At 39.6% G+C, this 14,060-nt stretch overlaps 1 protein-coding gene across 1 annotated transcript in view; it reads left to right on the forward strand.

Moving 5' to 3' along the window:
* TEC (tec protein tyrosine kinase) overlaps positions 1-14,060 on the forward strand; it is a 125,698-nt gene that overhangs the window by 78,561 nt on the left and 33,077 nt on the right. Inside the window, exons 3-6 of the mRNA XM_059923056.1 lie at positions 7,542-7,646; positions 10,570-10,651; positions 11,313-11,441; positions 13,266-13,312. Of these exons, the coding sequence (XP_059779039.1) occupies positions 7,542-7,646; positions 10,570-10,651; positions 11,313-11,441; positions 13,266-13,312 (363 nt within the window). The remainder of the gene's footprint in view (positions 1-7,541; positions 7,647-10,569; positions 10,652-11,312; positions 11,442-13,265; positions 13,313-14,060) is intronic.

Here is a 14,060-nt window from a genome sequence, read left to right on the forward strand (position 1 = left end):
TTAATTGTCTACTCCTAGGTTTTTTGAGTTCTTGGAGTATTTGTTGAATTCCTCTGAGGAGAGAGTGGAGAAATATCGCTATGTTACCTAAGGACACAGTGTAAAAGCCAGTAAAGTATTTAAAATATCTTCATTAAATCCTCTGATCTATTTGTGGGAAAAAAGGGTTTAAGTGCTGAAAAATTTTAGAAATCTTTTATCTAAAGGCAAAAAAATTATACTAATAACATATTAGTGATTGCGATGGGCCAGATATTGTGTCGAGTGCTTTATGAACGTATCACAATTAATCCTCACAATAATCTAGGAGATAAGTTATTTTAATATCCCCATTTTACAAATGAGGAAATAGAGACTAAATGAGGTTAATTAATTTGCATTGGGCCACAGAGCTGGCATTTAAATGCAGGTCTGCCTGACAATGAAGGTGTGCTCTCAACCATTATGACACGTTGACTCTGCTGTGTTAAAATATTAAACAATACTCAAAATATTTTGGCATTTTCAGTAAGTTAAGAAAAAGTCCACGTAGGTAAGTAAAGAGAGCCTAGAGTCTAGCAATATAGTCAATTGTTGTACATACTATTCACATAAATATTTCTAAAAGTTAATTGACTTGACAAGTTTCTTTCCTAATAACTTCTGACTTTGTATTTAAAGTCACTTTTGGGACTTCCCTGGTGGCGCAGTGGTTAAGAATCCACCTGCCAATGCAGGGGACACGGGTTCGAGCCCTGGTCCGGGAAGATCCCACGTGCCGCGGAGCAACTAAGCCCATGCGCCACAACTACTGAGCCTGCGCTCTAGAGCCTGCGAGCGACAACTGCTGAGCCCATGTGCCACAACTACTGAAGCCCACGTGCCTAGAGCCCGTGCTCCGCAACAAGAAAAGCCACTGCAATGAGAAGCCCGCACACCACAACGAAGAGTAGCCCCTGCTCACTGCAACTAGAGAAAACCCGCGCGCAGCAACGAAGACCCAATGTGGCCAAAAATCAATCAATCAATCAATCAATCAATCAATCTGTGACTCTGTTTAAAAAAAAAAAGAATTAAACTAGGTAAATCAGTTTTAGACTTATTTGAAAATACTTACATTAGTAAGTTTTGCTTTCAACTATAATAAAACATACCTGGTATTAATTTTTAGAAGTTCCCTTGGGTCGCAGAAGGGAGTTGGCATGAGGTTTGCCAGAAGTATAGAAAAATCATAAGAGTAAGTGATCACTCGGGGGGAATAAAAACTTTAACTTTGAATACAGTGAAAAACTATCTCCTGAAACCTTATAATTATCTATATCAGCACAATCTTATATGAAGATTATTATGTGATTTTGAAAATGAAATTTTTTGCCTTCAGATTCCTTATAATTTATCCTGTTTTTATTCTGGATGTTATGTTAGAAACCATAATCTTCATAATTAAGCCATGCTTATGTATGTAACTACTGGCTTCTTAATGTTAAAGTACTCTTTTTATGTGTTTGTTTGTTTAGTGTAAAATCACTTTGTAAAATGTAAAGCCGCTATGTCAGTTATTATTATGAGCTGATTAAAAGGGAGGAAAACAATATTAGGATGCCACGTTTTTGGTTTTGCTTTCTTCTGTTTTTCACTAGAATTTCGTACTTAGCAAAGAGGGGACGTTTCATAATAGAATCACCAAGTTGGAAATGACTTTATTTTATTTATTCTACTTCTCCTGATACCAGAAAGATCTACATCAAAATTATTCCCAGTATCCACAAAAAAAAAAAAAAAAGTCATATCCATCTTGAGGTTTTCTTTCTTTCTCATGATTAATGTGTCCTGCTGCACTTGAGGCCCATTCTTTTAACTCTGTTCTGAGTAGAAAGGGAAAAGAACCTTCGTGTATAAAATAGACCTTTGGCTCATTGGAGATTTTTGGTAGAATACATCATTTTCTTTCTTTTTTCAAGCGTTGACTAGAACTCTTTTAAGTCTCTCTCATGGTTCTTTGGCACCTCTGTGCCTTGCTGGCGGTAGAAGAAAGGAAGCCAGAATCAATCTTTAATCAATGTGGCTGAGTGAAGAAATGATCATGATGGAACACAGTGAATGGCAGTAGTAAGCTTTGGTGCTGTCCGTCTGCTGAGGACTGCAAGATCTAGGAATTCTATTTTATATTTTATTGTATATAACATATCTTTTGTCTGTATTCCCTGGATGGTCCCTTGTCACTAAACATGCCAGGTCAGCAGCCATCTTTGGGTTTGTATTTATGGTCTGTTTTAATTGTTGTGTCCTATGGAGAAAGAACAGAGGCTGACTGAACACTAAACAATTTAGTGGGACCAAATGGAGGCCTAATGATAGGCTGACAGCGTGTGTGCAAACAGATGTGCGTACTTCGATAGTTGGAAGTAAGAGAGGGGAGGAAGAGGCCGTCACGTGGCACACAGTCTTGCAAGCCTGAGGACGCCAGACTAACTGGTTTGGGGAGAGGGATTCAATTCTAGCAAACACCCCAGCTGTCACATTCAAGTAAGCTGTTAGTTTAAATCTTATTTATTGTCCAGTTTGTTTGCATTTAACTTGTGAACTCTTAACAATCTTATAGTTGTTAAGAGTTATAAGCATGAGAAATTTCCACTGAGTTTATGTTTGTACTTAGTTAAGTGGTGTCAAGTTACTAAAGTGTACGTGGCACTTAAGAATTCAGGGTTGGAATTAAGAGTTCAGGTCCTGGTTTGTTGTATGACTTTCGGCCAGTTAATTATACCCTTTAAGTCTTGATTTCTTCATCTGTAAAATGGGGTGACAAGAGTTCCCATAATTATGTGAAGATTCATTGAGTTACCATGTGAGAGGTGCACATAGTGCCTGGCTCAGAGTGAATGCTCTGTAATTGTTAGGTTTTGACATAAGATAATTTTCTTTTTCTAAAATAAGAGTCCAGAAATATTCAGGCTTGAGAGACTGGGAGTCAGGTAAAAGCTTTTGTGATTTTGAGAGATCTGGGTTCAGTTCTGGTTCAGCCTCTTAGCCAGTCTTGTTACCTCTCAGATGCTCAGTTTCCTAACAATTTCCCAGGGTTGTTGTGAAGACGAATTAATAGTAAATGCTGCCATTTAGGGAGTGACTTCCTTGTGCCAGACACTGTACTGAGCACCTACGTACCTTATCTTTATTCCTGCTTATAGCTTAGTGAAGTGAGGAGTATTATCCTATTCCTGAAGACAGAGGAACTGAGAGAAGGCAGAGCGTGGCTGGACTCAGGATCTGCCTGCCTCCAAAGCTCATGCCCCCGACCTGAGGTCCCTTTGCAATGCACAGGTGATTCATCCAGTAGATTTCTTCTGTGGCAGGCAGCTGGGAATAGCCACGTTAGGAACAAAAGTTGTGATATAAGGGAAAGGGAGGGATCCTTGCAATACTGGAGGGAAACGCTTACTGCGTGTAATGGGTCTCAGGATGCCTTGGGAGCGGGGTGTAGAAAGGAGGACCTGAGGCTGGTGTTCTGTAGATACACCTGAGGCCAGCCCTGGATATTTGTATACAATTATAAAAATTTAGTTTAATTTAGGATTGTTATTGATATTTTAAAAAGTATTTTAATTCTGGAAATTAAAGGAAAACTGTGTATCTTGTAAGACTTGCCCAGGGGCGGGATCTCTTTCACCTAAATCCCAGTCCTACTATTCAGTTGATGTGTGGTTTTAAGCAAGTCATATTTCATCTCTTTGTCTAGTTTCCCCATTTAAGCTGGTTTACAAATGGGTGAAATGGCCATTACTTACCTCTTCCTAATTTGGTCTCAAATAACCATTTTGGTGTCCTTTCCTACACTTTCCCTGAACCACCCTGAACTTCAGCCACAGGGAATTTCTTTCTGTTCCCTAAATCAGTGCTTTGTTGTTTTTGCTGCCTGAATTCTCTTCTCCACTTTCTCTAAAGAAAAACTCCTACTTATCCTTTAAAAACCAAAATATCATTTCCTCCCCAAAACTCCCCCAGCTTTTCCTGGCCCAATCACTGCCTCACTCCATAGCGTACCATGAGCGCATGACTTCATCTTTATTTGATTATGAATCACTCCCCTCTTCCCCTTCCACCTACCATATGATTGTGAATTCCTCTTGAGGGAACCCTCAACCCCCTTCCATAACGTTGAAGCTGCAGCACACAGTGCTGTGCTTGGTGTCTGATCAGTGTTTGCTGGCAGGATAGGTAAAATAATGAATGGCCAACTTAAGTGTGAACCTTTATCTGCAAACTTCATAGCAAAGTATTTGGATTAATAAGCCCAAATATTAGCATAATACAATATATTATATATCATGGAACATGTATTTAGGGGGCATAAACCAGCCCAGTATACCAGTCATCTCAAACTTTCCTGTGTGGATTGACTGGCATCTGACAGCTGCTTTTAGTCGCAGGGGCAAGTGGTGAGTGGAGACAGGCATCTTAGAAGCCGACCACAGTCTGCTTCTCAAGAAAGAGAGCCGGTAGGTGATAAATGACCCCAGAGCAGTGTCTGGAAAAACTCCATGATGTCAACAGGGATTTTCTCCAGAGTTGGGGGATTTAGGGTCGTTTGATTTTCTTTGTGCTGTTAGTATTTTCTAAGGTTTCTACGGTGAACACGTGTGACTTATTAATAGGAGGATGGCGCTCTGGCAGTTTCTTTTGCACACTAGCTGGCATAGGCCCAGGAGCAGGGTAGGTGACCCTGTCTGACCAGACCCTTTGGCAACTGTGCAGCAGGCTCTTTACAAGCTGGCCCCTGCTCACCTTTCCATCCTGCCTCATGTACCCTGTGCTTCAGCCATACTGACCTTTATTTTCTACTTATTTATGTGGCAAACACTCATAGATATGATACTGCAGGTCACTCTTCTAAGCACTTTGCAAATACTAACTCATTTAACTCTCATAACTATCTAATAGTATCTATGAAGTGGATACTATTATTATTCCTATTTTATAGATGAGGCAACCTAGGTCATTCTGGAATATGTTTTTCATCCCATGTGCTGTGCTGGTCATTCCCTCCCTATGATATTATCGGAATTTCCTTTCAGAAATTATCGTGTAAGTCTTGGTTCCTCTGTGTTCTCTTAGCATCTTTTTTATATTCAGCACTTACTACGTTGGATGATAAAGTTGCTGTGTATGTCTCTCCCACAGGTAAACTTGGGCAAGTGACTTAATTTTTGTTTCTTCCTTCTGTAAGATGTGTCTAATAACACTTATCTCACAGAGGATCTGAGGATTAAATGGCACAATATTTGGACTGTATGCTCAGGAAATGAGCTTTTCCTATATGGACTTGATACAGTCCTTGACACAGTTGCTGGCACAGAACAGGTGTTGTCCTGTGGGAAACTGAGTGGAAGGGACAGAAGGAAAGCCTGGGTGACCCAAAGTCAAAGCCACTGCAGGAGAAGAGAGTGGAGCAGCCCCGAATGCCTTGTAACAGCTTGAGCAGAAGACAGCTGAGCGAAGGCTGTTGGGTTTGGTCATTGGTGGTGTTTTTGAGAACAGCTTTAGCAGCTGTGACGAGAGGGGCGGCGGATTGCAAGTGGTTAAGGAGGAGTGGGTGGGAAGGAAATGAAGACTGATGGTGTAATCATCTCTGTCTCAGCAAGGGAAGAGCAGAGTTAGGGCAGTAGCAGGGCCAGAAGAAGGTTCTTGGTATGGATGGCAGAGGCCTGAAGGTGTCTAGGCAGGAGAAGTAAAAACCTTAGAAGAGCGTGGGTGGAGAGAATGTTCCTCTCCCTATTGTGGCTGAAGCTCAGGCCATGCTCAGAATCCAGGTTGCCCCCTCAGGGACTTGGCTGCATTAATTTTGTCACCTGTTTGCAGCTGGGGCATCCAAGGTCTGGGGAGCTTTAGGATCCCAGCTTTCAGTTGGGATCCTTGGGTAATGTGTTTAACCTGTCTGAGCTGCAGTTTCCTCATCTGTAAAATGAGAATTTTGTGAGCATGAAAGGAAATGACATCTGTTAAGTGCCACTACGGTGTCCTTAGCTGTTGTGTCCTTTTAACCTTCTCACAGAGGCAGGATGAAAGAGAAGAAAAAAGGGTAAATCTTAGGGTGCTTTAGACCCGCAGAAGGAAGAAGTTGCGGGTGTGCTCCTGGGCCAGCTGTTCTCTTCTCCATGAAGTAGGGGAATGGGAAGGGTTTGTAGCCCTGATGAGACTGGTGGGCTTCATGGAGGCCACCAGGTTCTCTCCACTAGAGATACACAGAGGACCTGAGGACAGCAGCGAAGGCCTGGCTAAGCACAAAGAGGACAGTTAGGATTGTTTCGTGACCTTCTGCAGCCAGGCATGCATGAGTCGAAAAAGGTGTGGGTAGAACTGGGGGCTGACGGAAATGCCGGGGGTACCGGGATTCGTGTGCTGGGGAGTGGGAGGCAGGGAGAGAGAGACAGGGGGAGAGAGGGAGGGTGGGAGGATGCACTGGTGAAATGACAGCCAGACGCCACATGGGAGCTGATGGCCTGGGAGGGTTGGCAGGTCTGAAGGTCACATGGTGACATTGAGGATGCAGAGCTGGTTACTGGGAGCAGGATAGGGACCCCAAAGGTTGTGGCCAGAGGGGAGTTTCAAAGCATTAGATGAAGCAATTTTGAATGACTAGGTCCAGGGGAGGGCTGGGTCACCCAAAATAATCCAATGTTCTTCATCTTCATTTCTCTACTTCTCTTCTGTTCTTTGTCATATGACTATCTACACCCCCTCCTAAAATAACCTTAGTCTTTATACAGCTTTTTGTGTGGGATGTATCGGTTAATATAATTCAGTAAACATTTTTTTATTTCTTCATTGTATTTGTAATAATTTTTAATGGATATGATATATCAAGTTATCTTTGCACATACTACTTTGTATCTTCCGGATTTTTCCCTGGGATAAATTCTCAGATGTGAGATTAAAGTGCTCAAGAGTGTGAATGATTCGGAGGAGGGAGTCTTGGTATGTCATTAGTTACTTGCTGTAGGGAGATTTGCATTGAGCGGGGAGGAAGGGCAATAGGGAAGAAAAAAAAAAAAAGAAAAAAGAAAATTCAAATATAGACTCTGAATGGAGGCTTTGTGTGAGCGCCCTATGTCCATCTCACATCCTCCTGAGTTCCGTGTGCTGGAGTGGAAGATGTAACTGGTGGAGTTTGCGTTTGTGATTGAGTGCTTGGTTTGGTCTCTGATGCTTTCTTTTTCGGGGGAGAGGGGATGGCTGTCATGAAGAAGTTGAAGAAGTTACAGTGTGTGTCTGAGAGGAAGGCACAATCAAAGGGACTCTCTTTCTAAACAGATCTAGAGCTTTTGGAGGAGGGCAAGGACAGAGCAATTTCATCTTTGGAAATTAAAGGACTTAATTATTTTGATTACAATCCTCATAGTGTTAGTATTTTGAATAATTTTAACAATATAGGGAGACATGATTTAGATAATTATTAAGGAAATTGTAATATTTTGAATCAATGATTTTTTGAAACAAATATTATTATTAATAACATTTTTTCCTTAACATGATTGGAATGGTTCTCTCTTTTTTTTTTCTTTTAACAGAAAAAGTACAGAAAGGGATGTATTGATGTGTCAAAAATCAGATGTGTGGAAATAGTGAAGAATGACGATGGTGTCATTCCCTGTCAAAATAAATATCCATTTCAGGTGAGCTGGCATATTTTTGTGACAGTGAAATTCTGGGCTTTTAGTCATGCTTACTATTTGACATTAGTGTTTCCTGTCATTGCTTTGTTGATTGATTTCTTTCAGCTTTGTTGAAGTATAATTCACACATAAGAATTGTATATATTTAAGGTGTACGATTTGATGTTTTGATATATGTAAACATTGTGAAATATCGCTACAATCAAGCCAATTAACATATCCATCACTTCACATAGTTGCCATTTTCTTTTCTTCCCTTCTTTTTTTTTTTTTTTTGGTGGTGAGAATACTTAGCTACCTTCTTAACAAATTTCAAATATGCAGTATTGTTAACTGTAGTCCCCATGCTGTACTTTAGGTCTCCAGAACTCATTCATCTTGCATAACTGAAACTTTGTACCCTTTGACCAACATCTCCCCATTGCCCCCCTTCACCTGCCCCTGGCAACCACTTTTTTGCTCTCTGTTTCTAAGAGTTTGTTTAAAATTCTACATCTGAGGTCATGTAATGTTTCTCTTTCTGTGTCTGGTTTATTTCGCTTAGCATAATGTCCTCCAGGTTCATCCATGTTGTTGCAAGTGGATGGATTTTCTTTTTTAAAGCTGAATAATATCCCACTGTGTGTATGTGTGTGTGTGTATCAATTGTCTTTATTTATTCATCTGTCTGCGGACATCTCCTCATGTTTACCAACCCTGAGGCTCTCAGAACCCTCTCCTTTTTGGGTTTTCATAGAGGCTTGGTTACATGGGCATGATTGTTTACATCATCGGCCATTGATGATTGAACTCAATCTCCAGCTCCTCTCCCCTCCTCAGAGGTGGGGGGTAGTGGGACTGAAAGTTCCAACCCTCTAATCACAGGGTTGGCTTCACTGGCAACCAGCCCCCATCCCTAGGGGCTCTCCAGTAGTCACCTTATTAGTATAACAAAAGACACCTGTATCATTCTCAGCACAGGAAATTCCAAGAGTTTTCTAGGAGCTCTGTGTCGGGAACCAGGGTAGAGACCAATATATATTTCTTACGGTGAATCACAGTATCACAGGTGTGAAAGTCATGGGCCAAATGAGGCAACTACAGCCCCACGTCCCTCATAGAGCTTTATCTTTACTTCTTTATCACATCTCATTTTCTGTCTTGTAGTAAGGTATCTGATTTATTTTTGTATCTCATGTAGTCCCAGCAAAGTGCTAGTTGGATGAGTTAATCACTGAGCAGAATATAGCAGTATTTGTTCTATGGTGTTCCCATTGCTGTTTGACTGCACTTATTTGATTAAAGTGAATGAGAAGGGATTGTCAACAAAAAATTAGTCAGTCAATCTAAGAAAGAAATGGAAAATTTTATTCAAGCCAAATTTGAGGATTATAACCTGGGAAGAGAATCTCAGAAAGCTCTGAGAACTATTCTGCCCATTAGAAGTCAAGACACAGTTATGTAAGTTTCTTGAGACAGAGGGCTGGACATCGTGTGACGTATTATTGACAGTTTACATATTCCAGATCTAAGCGGCATCACAGTGGGTCATGTGACCCCTTACAAGATCAGGAAGGATCAGGAATGCTATCTTTTAAGGAGTGATTGCTGCTAGGAGAATGTTGCTCTTTAGGGTTGAGCAGGTATTTCTGCTGATGGGGAGGTTTGGTGATGCATAATAGAGTTATACAATGCACAATGCGGGGAGAGAGGAGGCCAAAGAGCAGAGAAGAATTTTTTGTTTAAATTTCTCTTGTCTTGCCATAAAAATATGACTTTTATTCCACAAGATTATCTATTGAATATGGTCAGGAACAGCCAATTATTGATGAAAGAGCTATCTGTGTTCAATCCAGTGACATGGTAAAAGGAGGTTTCTAGCCAGATTTGTTTTTTGGGTTTTTTTTGTTTTTTTTTTTTGTTTTTGGCCGCAAGCAGCTTGCGGGACCTTACAGGACCTTAGTTCCCCAACCAGGGATCCAACCCGGGCCCCCCACCCCCACCCCCGCGGCAGTGGAAGCACAGAGTCCTAACCACTGGACCACCAGGGAAGTCCCCAGATACTTTTTAGTCAATTGGGGTGTTTCCACCTTGTGACTGACCATCAAGGGTAAAGTGATAGACCAAAGACAAAATTCTTGGGTTAGTTTCCCATGCTTAATTTTATTCTTAATATTAAGAATATTAAGAATAAGACTGTTTAATTGCTCACCTAGAGGTACCTCTGAAAGAGGTACTGTGGTTAAAAGTTTGGGCTCTGGAGTCAGGATCCTGGCTTTCTGGATGACCAGCCAAATGCTGATGGGCAGGTAACTTAAGGGGCACCATTTGCAGTGCATTCTTTGTGAATAGTGCCTCTGGGAGTTATCTAGAATTGGGGTGTCTTGGATAGGCCTTAGTCTCCTCCTCTGTAAAATGGAAATACTAATACCTTGATGGTAGGATTAGTTGAGTTAATGTCTGTAAAGCACAAAGTATAGAGTTGGGGTGGTCAGTGATTAATTAAGCTACCTACTGCAGTTATTTATAGTGGCAAAAGGAAGGTATAAGAGTGATGTTGAAAGAGTAGTCCATTCATCTCAAATATTATTCAGAAAAATATTCGATTGGAATAGTCCCTGTTATACCAAGTTTACTTAAGGAACTTTAGTTAATTAGATCGCAAGAAATAACCAGATTGGCAAAGCATCCTGGCCTCTGTATATATTTTTTTTCTGTAAAAGCACAGTCCTTTGTAAAATGTGTATCCCACTGGATGGAGACATGAAGAAATAGATGTGCTTTTGTAAGAAGGGAATCTAGGTTCTTTGGATCGGAAGTAATTGACTTTTGGTCAATCATTTCAGAATCCTTTATTGATTCCTGTGGTACCAAGGGCTCTGTGCTAGCCAAGAGTGCTGTGTCTAAGCTTTTCTCACCTGTTCCGTCTTTTGTCTTATTTCAGGTTGTGCACGATGCTAACACACTTTACATTTTTGCACCTAGTGCACAAAGCAGGGACCAGTGGGTGAAGAAGTTAAAAGAAGGTAAAACTCATATAATAAAATATTAATCTGTACATAATTTCAGAATATAACATTGTTGTCACTAAGACAGAGATACGGCTAGTGTATCTTGCATTTATAATCTTTTAATCTACAGTAAGTGTTTCTCCAAGAACATTCTCTGTTACTGTAAGTGACACATGTTGAAGTTAACTTCCTTTTTTATAATCTGGTTCCTTCTAGTGGCATATACATAGTTTTTAAGAAGAACGTGCTTTCATTTAATGTGTAATACATTTGGAGGTGACTAAGCACCGGGCTTTTATGGTAACAGGATTTGGTATTTTCTAAGAAATTGTCTATGTAGTCAACATTTGATGTGGATGAATTGACTTGTATGTAAAGTATACTAATCAATGATTTGACCTGCATAATCCTCATCGCTTTTTCTGCAGAACAAAATGGTGGTGGGCTGACTTTTGTGTTTATCCATCATGGTGTAGCAGAGGTCACTTCTGTTAACAAGGGTGCCTCACCAAAAAAAGAGGTGAAAGAGAACTCCGTGGATTTTCTGAATGCTGGATTATATGTTATGAGGGTTTCCTCATAATAAACATAGTATTTGAGAAAGAATGATCAACAGGAAACATTCTGTTATCTCTGTTTTATTTCACTCATCATTTAATGTGTCTATGAATTACAGAAATAAAGAACAACAATAATATTATGATTAAATACCATCCTAAATTTTGGGCAGACGGAAGTTATCAGTGTTGCAGACAAACTGAAAAACTAGCACCTGGATGTGAAAGATATAATCTGTTTGAGAGTAGTAAGTATTCATTTTATTCTGTAGTTATATTGTGTTCAGGATGTACATACTGTTGGTATTATTGGGAGAAAGTGACATGATTTTGATTTTGATGTTGGTTAAATATGGCCTTCACACTTTCTAGCACAGTGTAAATGTAGGGTAGGTGTATTTTTGTAAGAATAATTTTATTTAGTTAGCAGTAGGGCCATCTCATGGAATCAGAAGGTCTGTTTTTGGGAATTTTTATCACAATATGAAAGCCTACTAAAAATGACTCTGTTAAAAGTGTGAGCCTAATGTAGCACCATCAGCAGCTTTTCTCTTTTTTTTAAGCTTTACTGAGGTATAATTAACAAAATTGTAACATATTTAAATTTTACAATGAGATGACTGGATATACTTATCTATCCATTGGAAAGGGTTCCTCCCATTGAGTTAATAAACACATCCATCACCTTGCGTGTTTACCTTTGTGGGTGTGTGTGTGTGTGTGTGTGTGTGTGTGTGTGTGAAAACATTTAAGTTCTACTCTCTTGGTAAACTTCAGTCATACACCACAGTGCTATCAACTATAGTCACCATGTTATACGTTAGATCCTCAGACCTTATTTATCTTTTTTTCCTGCTCTCTATATATTTTAATTGAGTTGTAATTAACATACCTTATTCATCTTATAACTGAAAGCTTGTACCCTTTTAGTAACTTCTCTATTTCCTCCACCCCCCATCCCCTGGCAACCATTTTTCTACTCTCTATTTCTATGAGTTTGACTTTTTTTTTTTTTTTAAGCTTCCCCATGTAAGTGATACCATGTGGTACTTGTCCTTCTTTGTCTGGCTTATTTCACTTAGCATAATGCCCTCCAACTTTATCCATGTTGTCACAAATGACAGGATTTCCTTCTTTTTCTAAGGCTGAATAATATTCCATTCTCTATAAGTATATGCCACATTTTCTTTATCTAGTCATCTGTTGATGGATGCTTAGATTGTTTCTATACCTTGGCTATCGTGAATAATGCTACCATGAACATGGGAGTGCAGATATCTCTTTAAGGTATTGATTTTGTTTCTTTTGTGTATATACCCAGAAGTGGGATTGCTGGATCATATGGTAGTTGTATTTTTAATTTTTGGGGGAACCTCTATATTATTTTCCATAGTGGCTGCATCAATTTACATTCCCACAAGCAGTGCACAAGGGTCCCCTTTTCTCCACATCCTTACCAGCATTTGTTATCATGTGTGGTTTTTAGAATTGCTATCCTAATATGTATAAGGTGGTATCTTATTGTGGTTTGACTTGCATTTCCCTAATGATTAGTTATGTCGAGCACCTTTTAAGGTACCTATTGGCCATTTGTATGTCTTTAAAAAAAGTGTCTGTTTAGGTCCTTTGTCCACTTTTAATTGAGTTATTATTATTATTTGTTTTAACTATTGAGTTGTATGAATTCCTTGTATACTTTGGATGTTAACCCCTTCTCAGATATGTGGGTTGCAAATATTTTCTCCCCTTCTGTTGGTTGCCTTTTCATTTTGTTGATGGTTTCCTCTGCTGAGCAGAAGCTTTTTGGTTCTGAGGTAGTCCCATTTGTTTACAGTGAACAAGACACGGCCCCAATCCCTGCGGCATTTACAGTCTGTTCAAGAAGGCAGAAATACAAACCGGCTTTAATAGCATTTTAAAAAATCTGTTCTAAAATAGTATTACAAGCAAAATGCACCAGAGTGAGAGAGTCTGAGTGGACTTCCTGTTATGGGTTCATTTTTACTTTTCCTTAAAACTATCAATCATTGGTAGACGGCATTTTGACCTATTTTTGTCGTTGTCATTTTCAGGTGTAAGAAAAGCACTACCTCGAGCACCAGCACCGGAAACAAAGAAGGTAAGCTGGTCTTTAACGTTTGGAAACATCTGCAGTTTATTAAGTATGTTTATGTTCATTCCTGTGGTGCTGCTCCCTGCAAGGGTCACGTCGGAAATGGATAGACTATGGCTCACTTGATTTGTTTCTTTTTTGGTGTCAAATAATATCAATTTAATTGTATCAGATATTATCATCTGGCATTCTGCCTGTATTTTGGCTTCGAGAATTATACAAGAGGCATGGGACTTTAAAGGAATATTTCAGTCTTAAGACCCCAGTATTATGACAAAGGAGTGACTGTGAATAGTGGAGTATGGTAGAAAACACATGTACTTTGCACTCAGGAGGAGCCTGATCCAGCATGAATCTGAGATGGGTGACTTTGGGTGGGATACTTCAGCCATTGTTTCCTCAGTTGTAAAATGGAAATGATATACTCTACTTCATGGGATTAGTATTAAGAATAAATGAGACTACAGATGAACTTATTTACAAAACAGAAACAGACTCACAGATGTAGAAAACAAACTTACGGTTACCAGAGAGGGAGGGGGATAAATTAGGAGTTTGGGATTAGCAGATACAAACTACTATATATAAAATAGATAAACAACAGGGTCCTACTGTGTAGCACAGGGAACTATATTCAATATCCTGTAATACACCATAATGGAAAACAATATGAAAAAGAATATATACTGAATCACTTGGCCGTACATGAGAAACTAACACATTGTAAATCAACTATACTTCAATTAAAAAAAAA

The sequence above is a fragment of the Balaenoptera ricei genome, chromosome 5, assembly GCF_028023285.1.
Source record: "Balaenoptera ricei isolate mBalRic1 chromosome 5, mBalRic1.hap2, whole genome shotgun sequence".
Classification (NCBI taxonomy): Eukaryota; Metazoa; Chordata; class Mammalia; order Artiodactyla; family Balaenopteridae; genus Balaenoptera; species Balaenoptera ricei.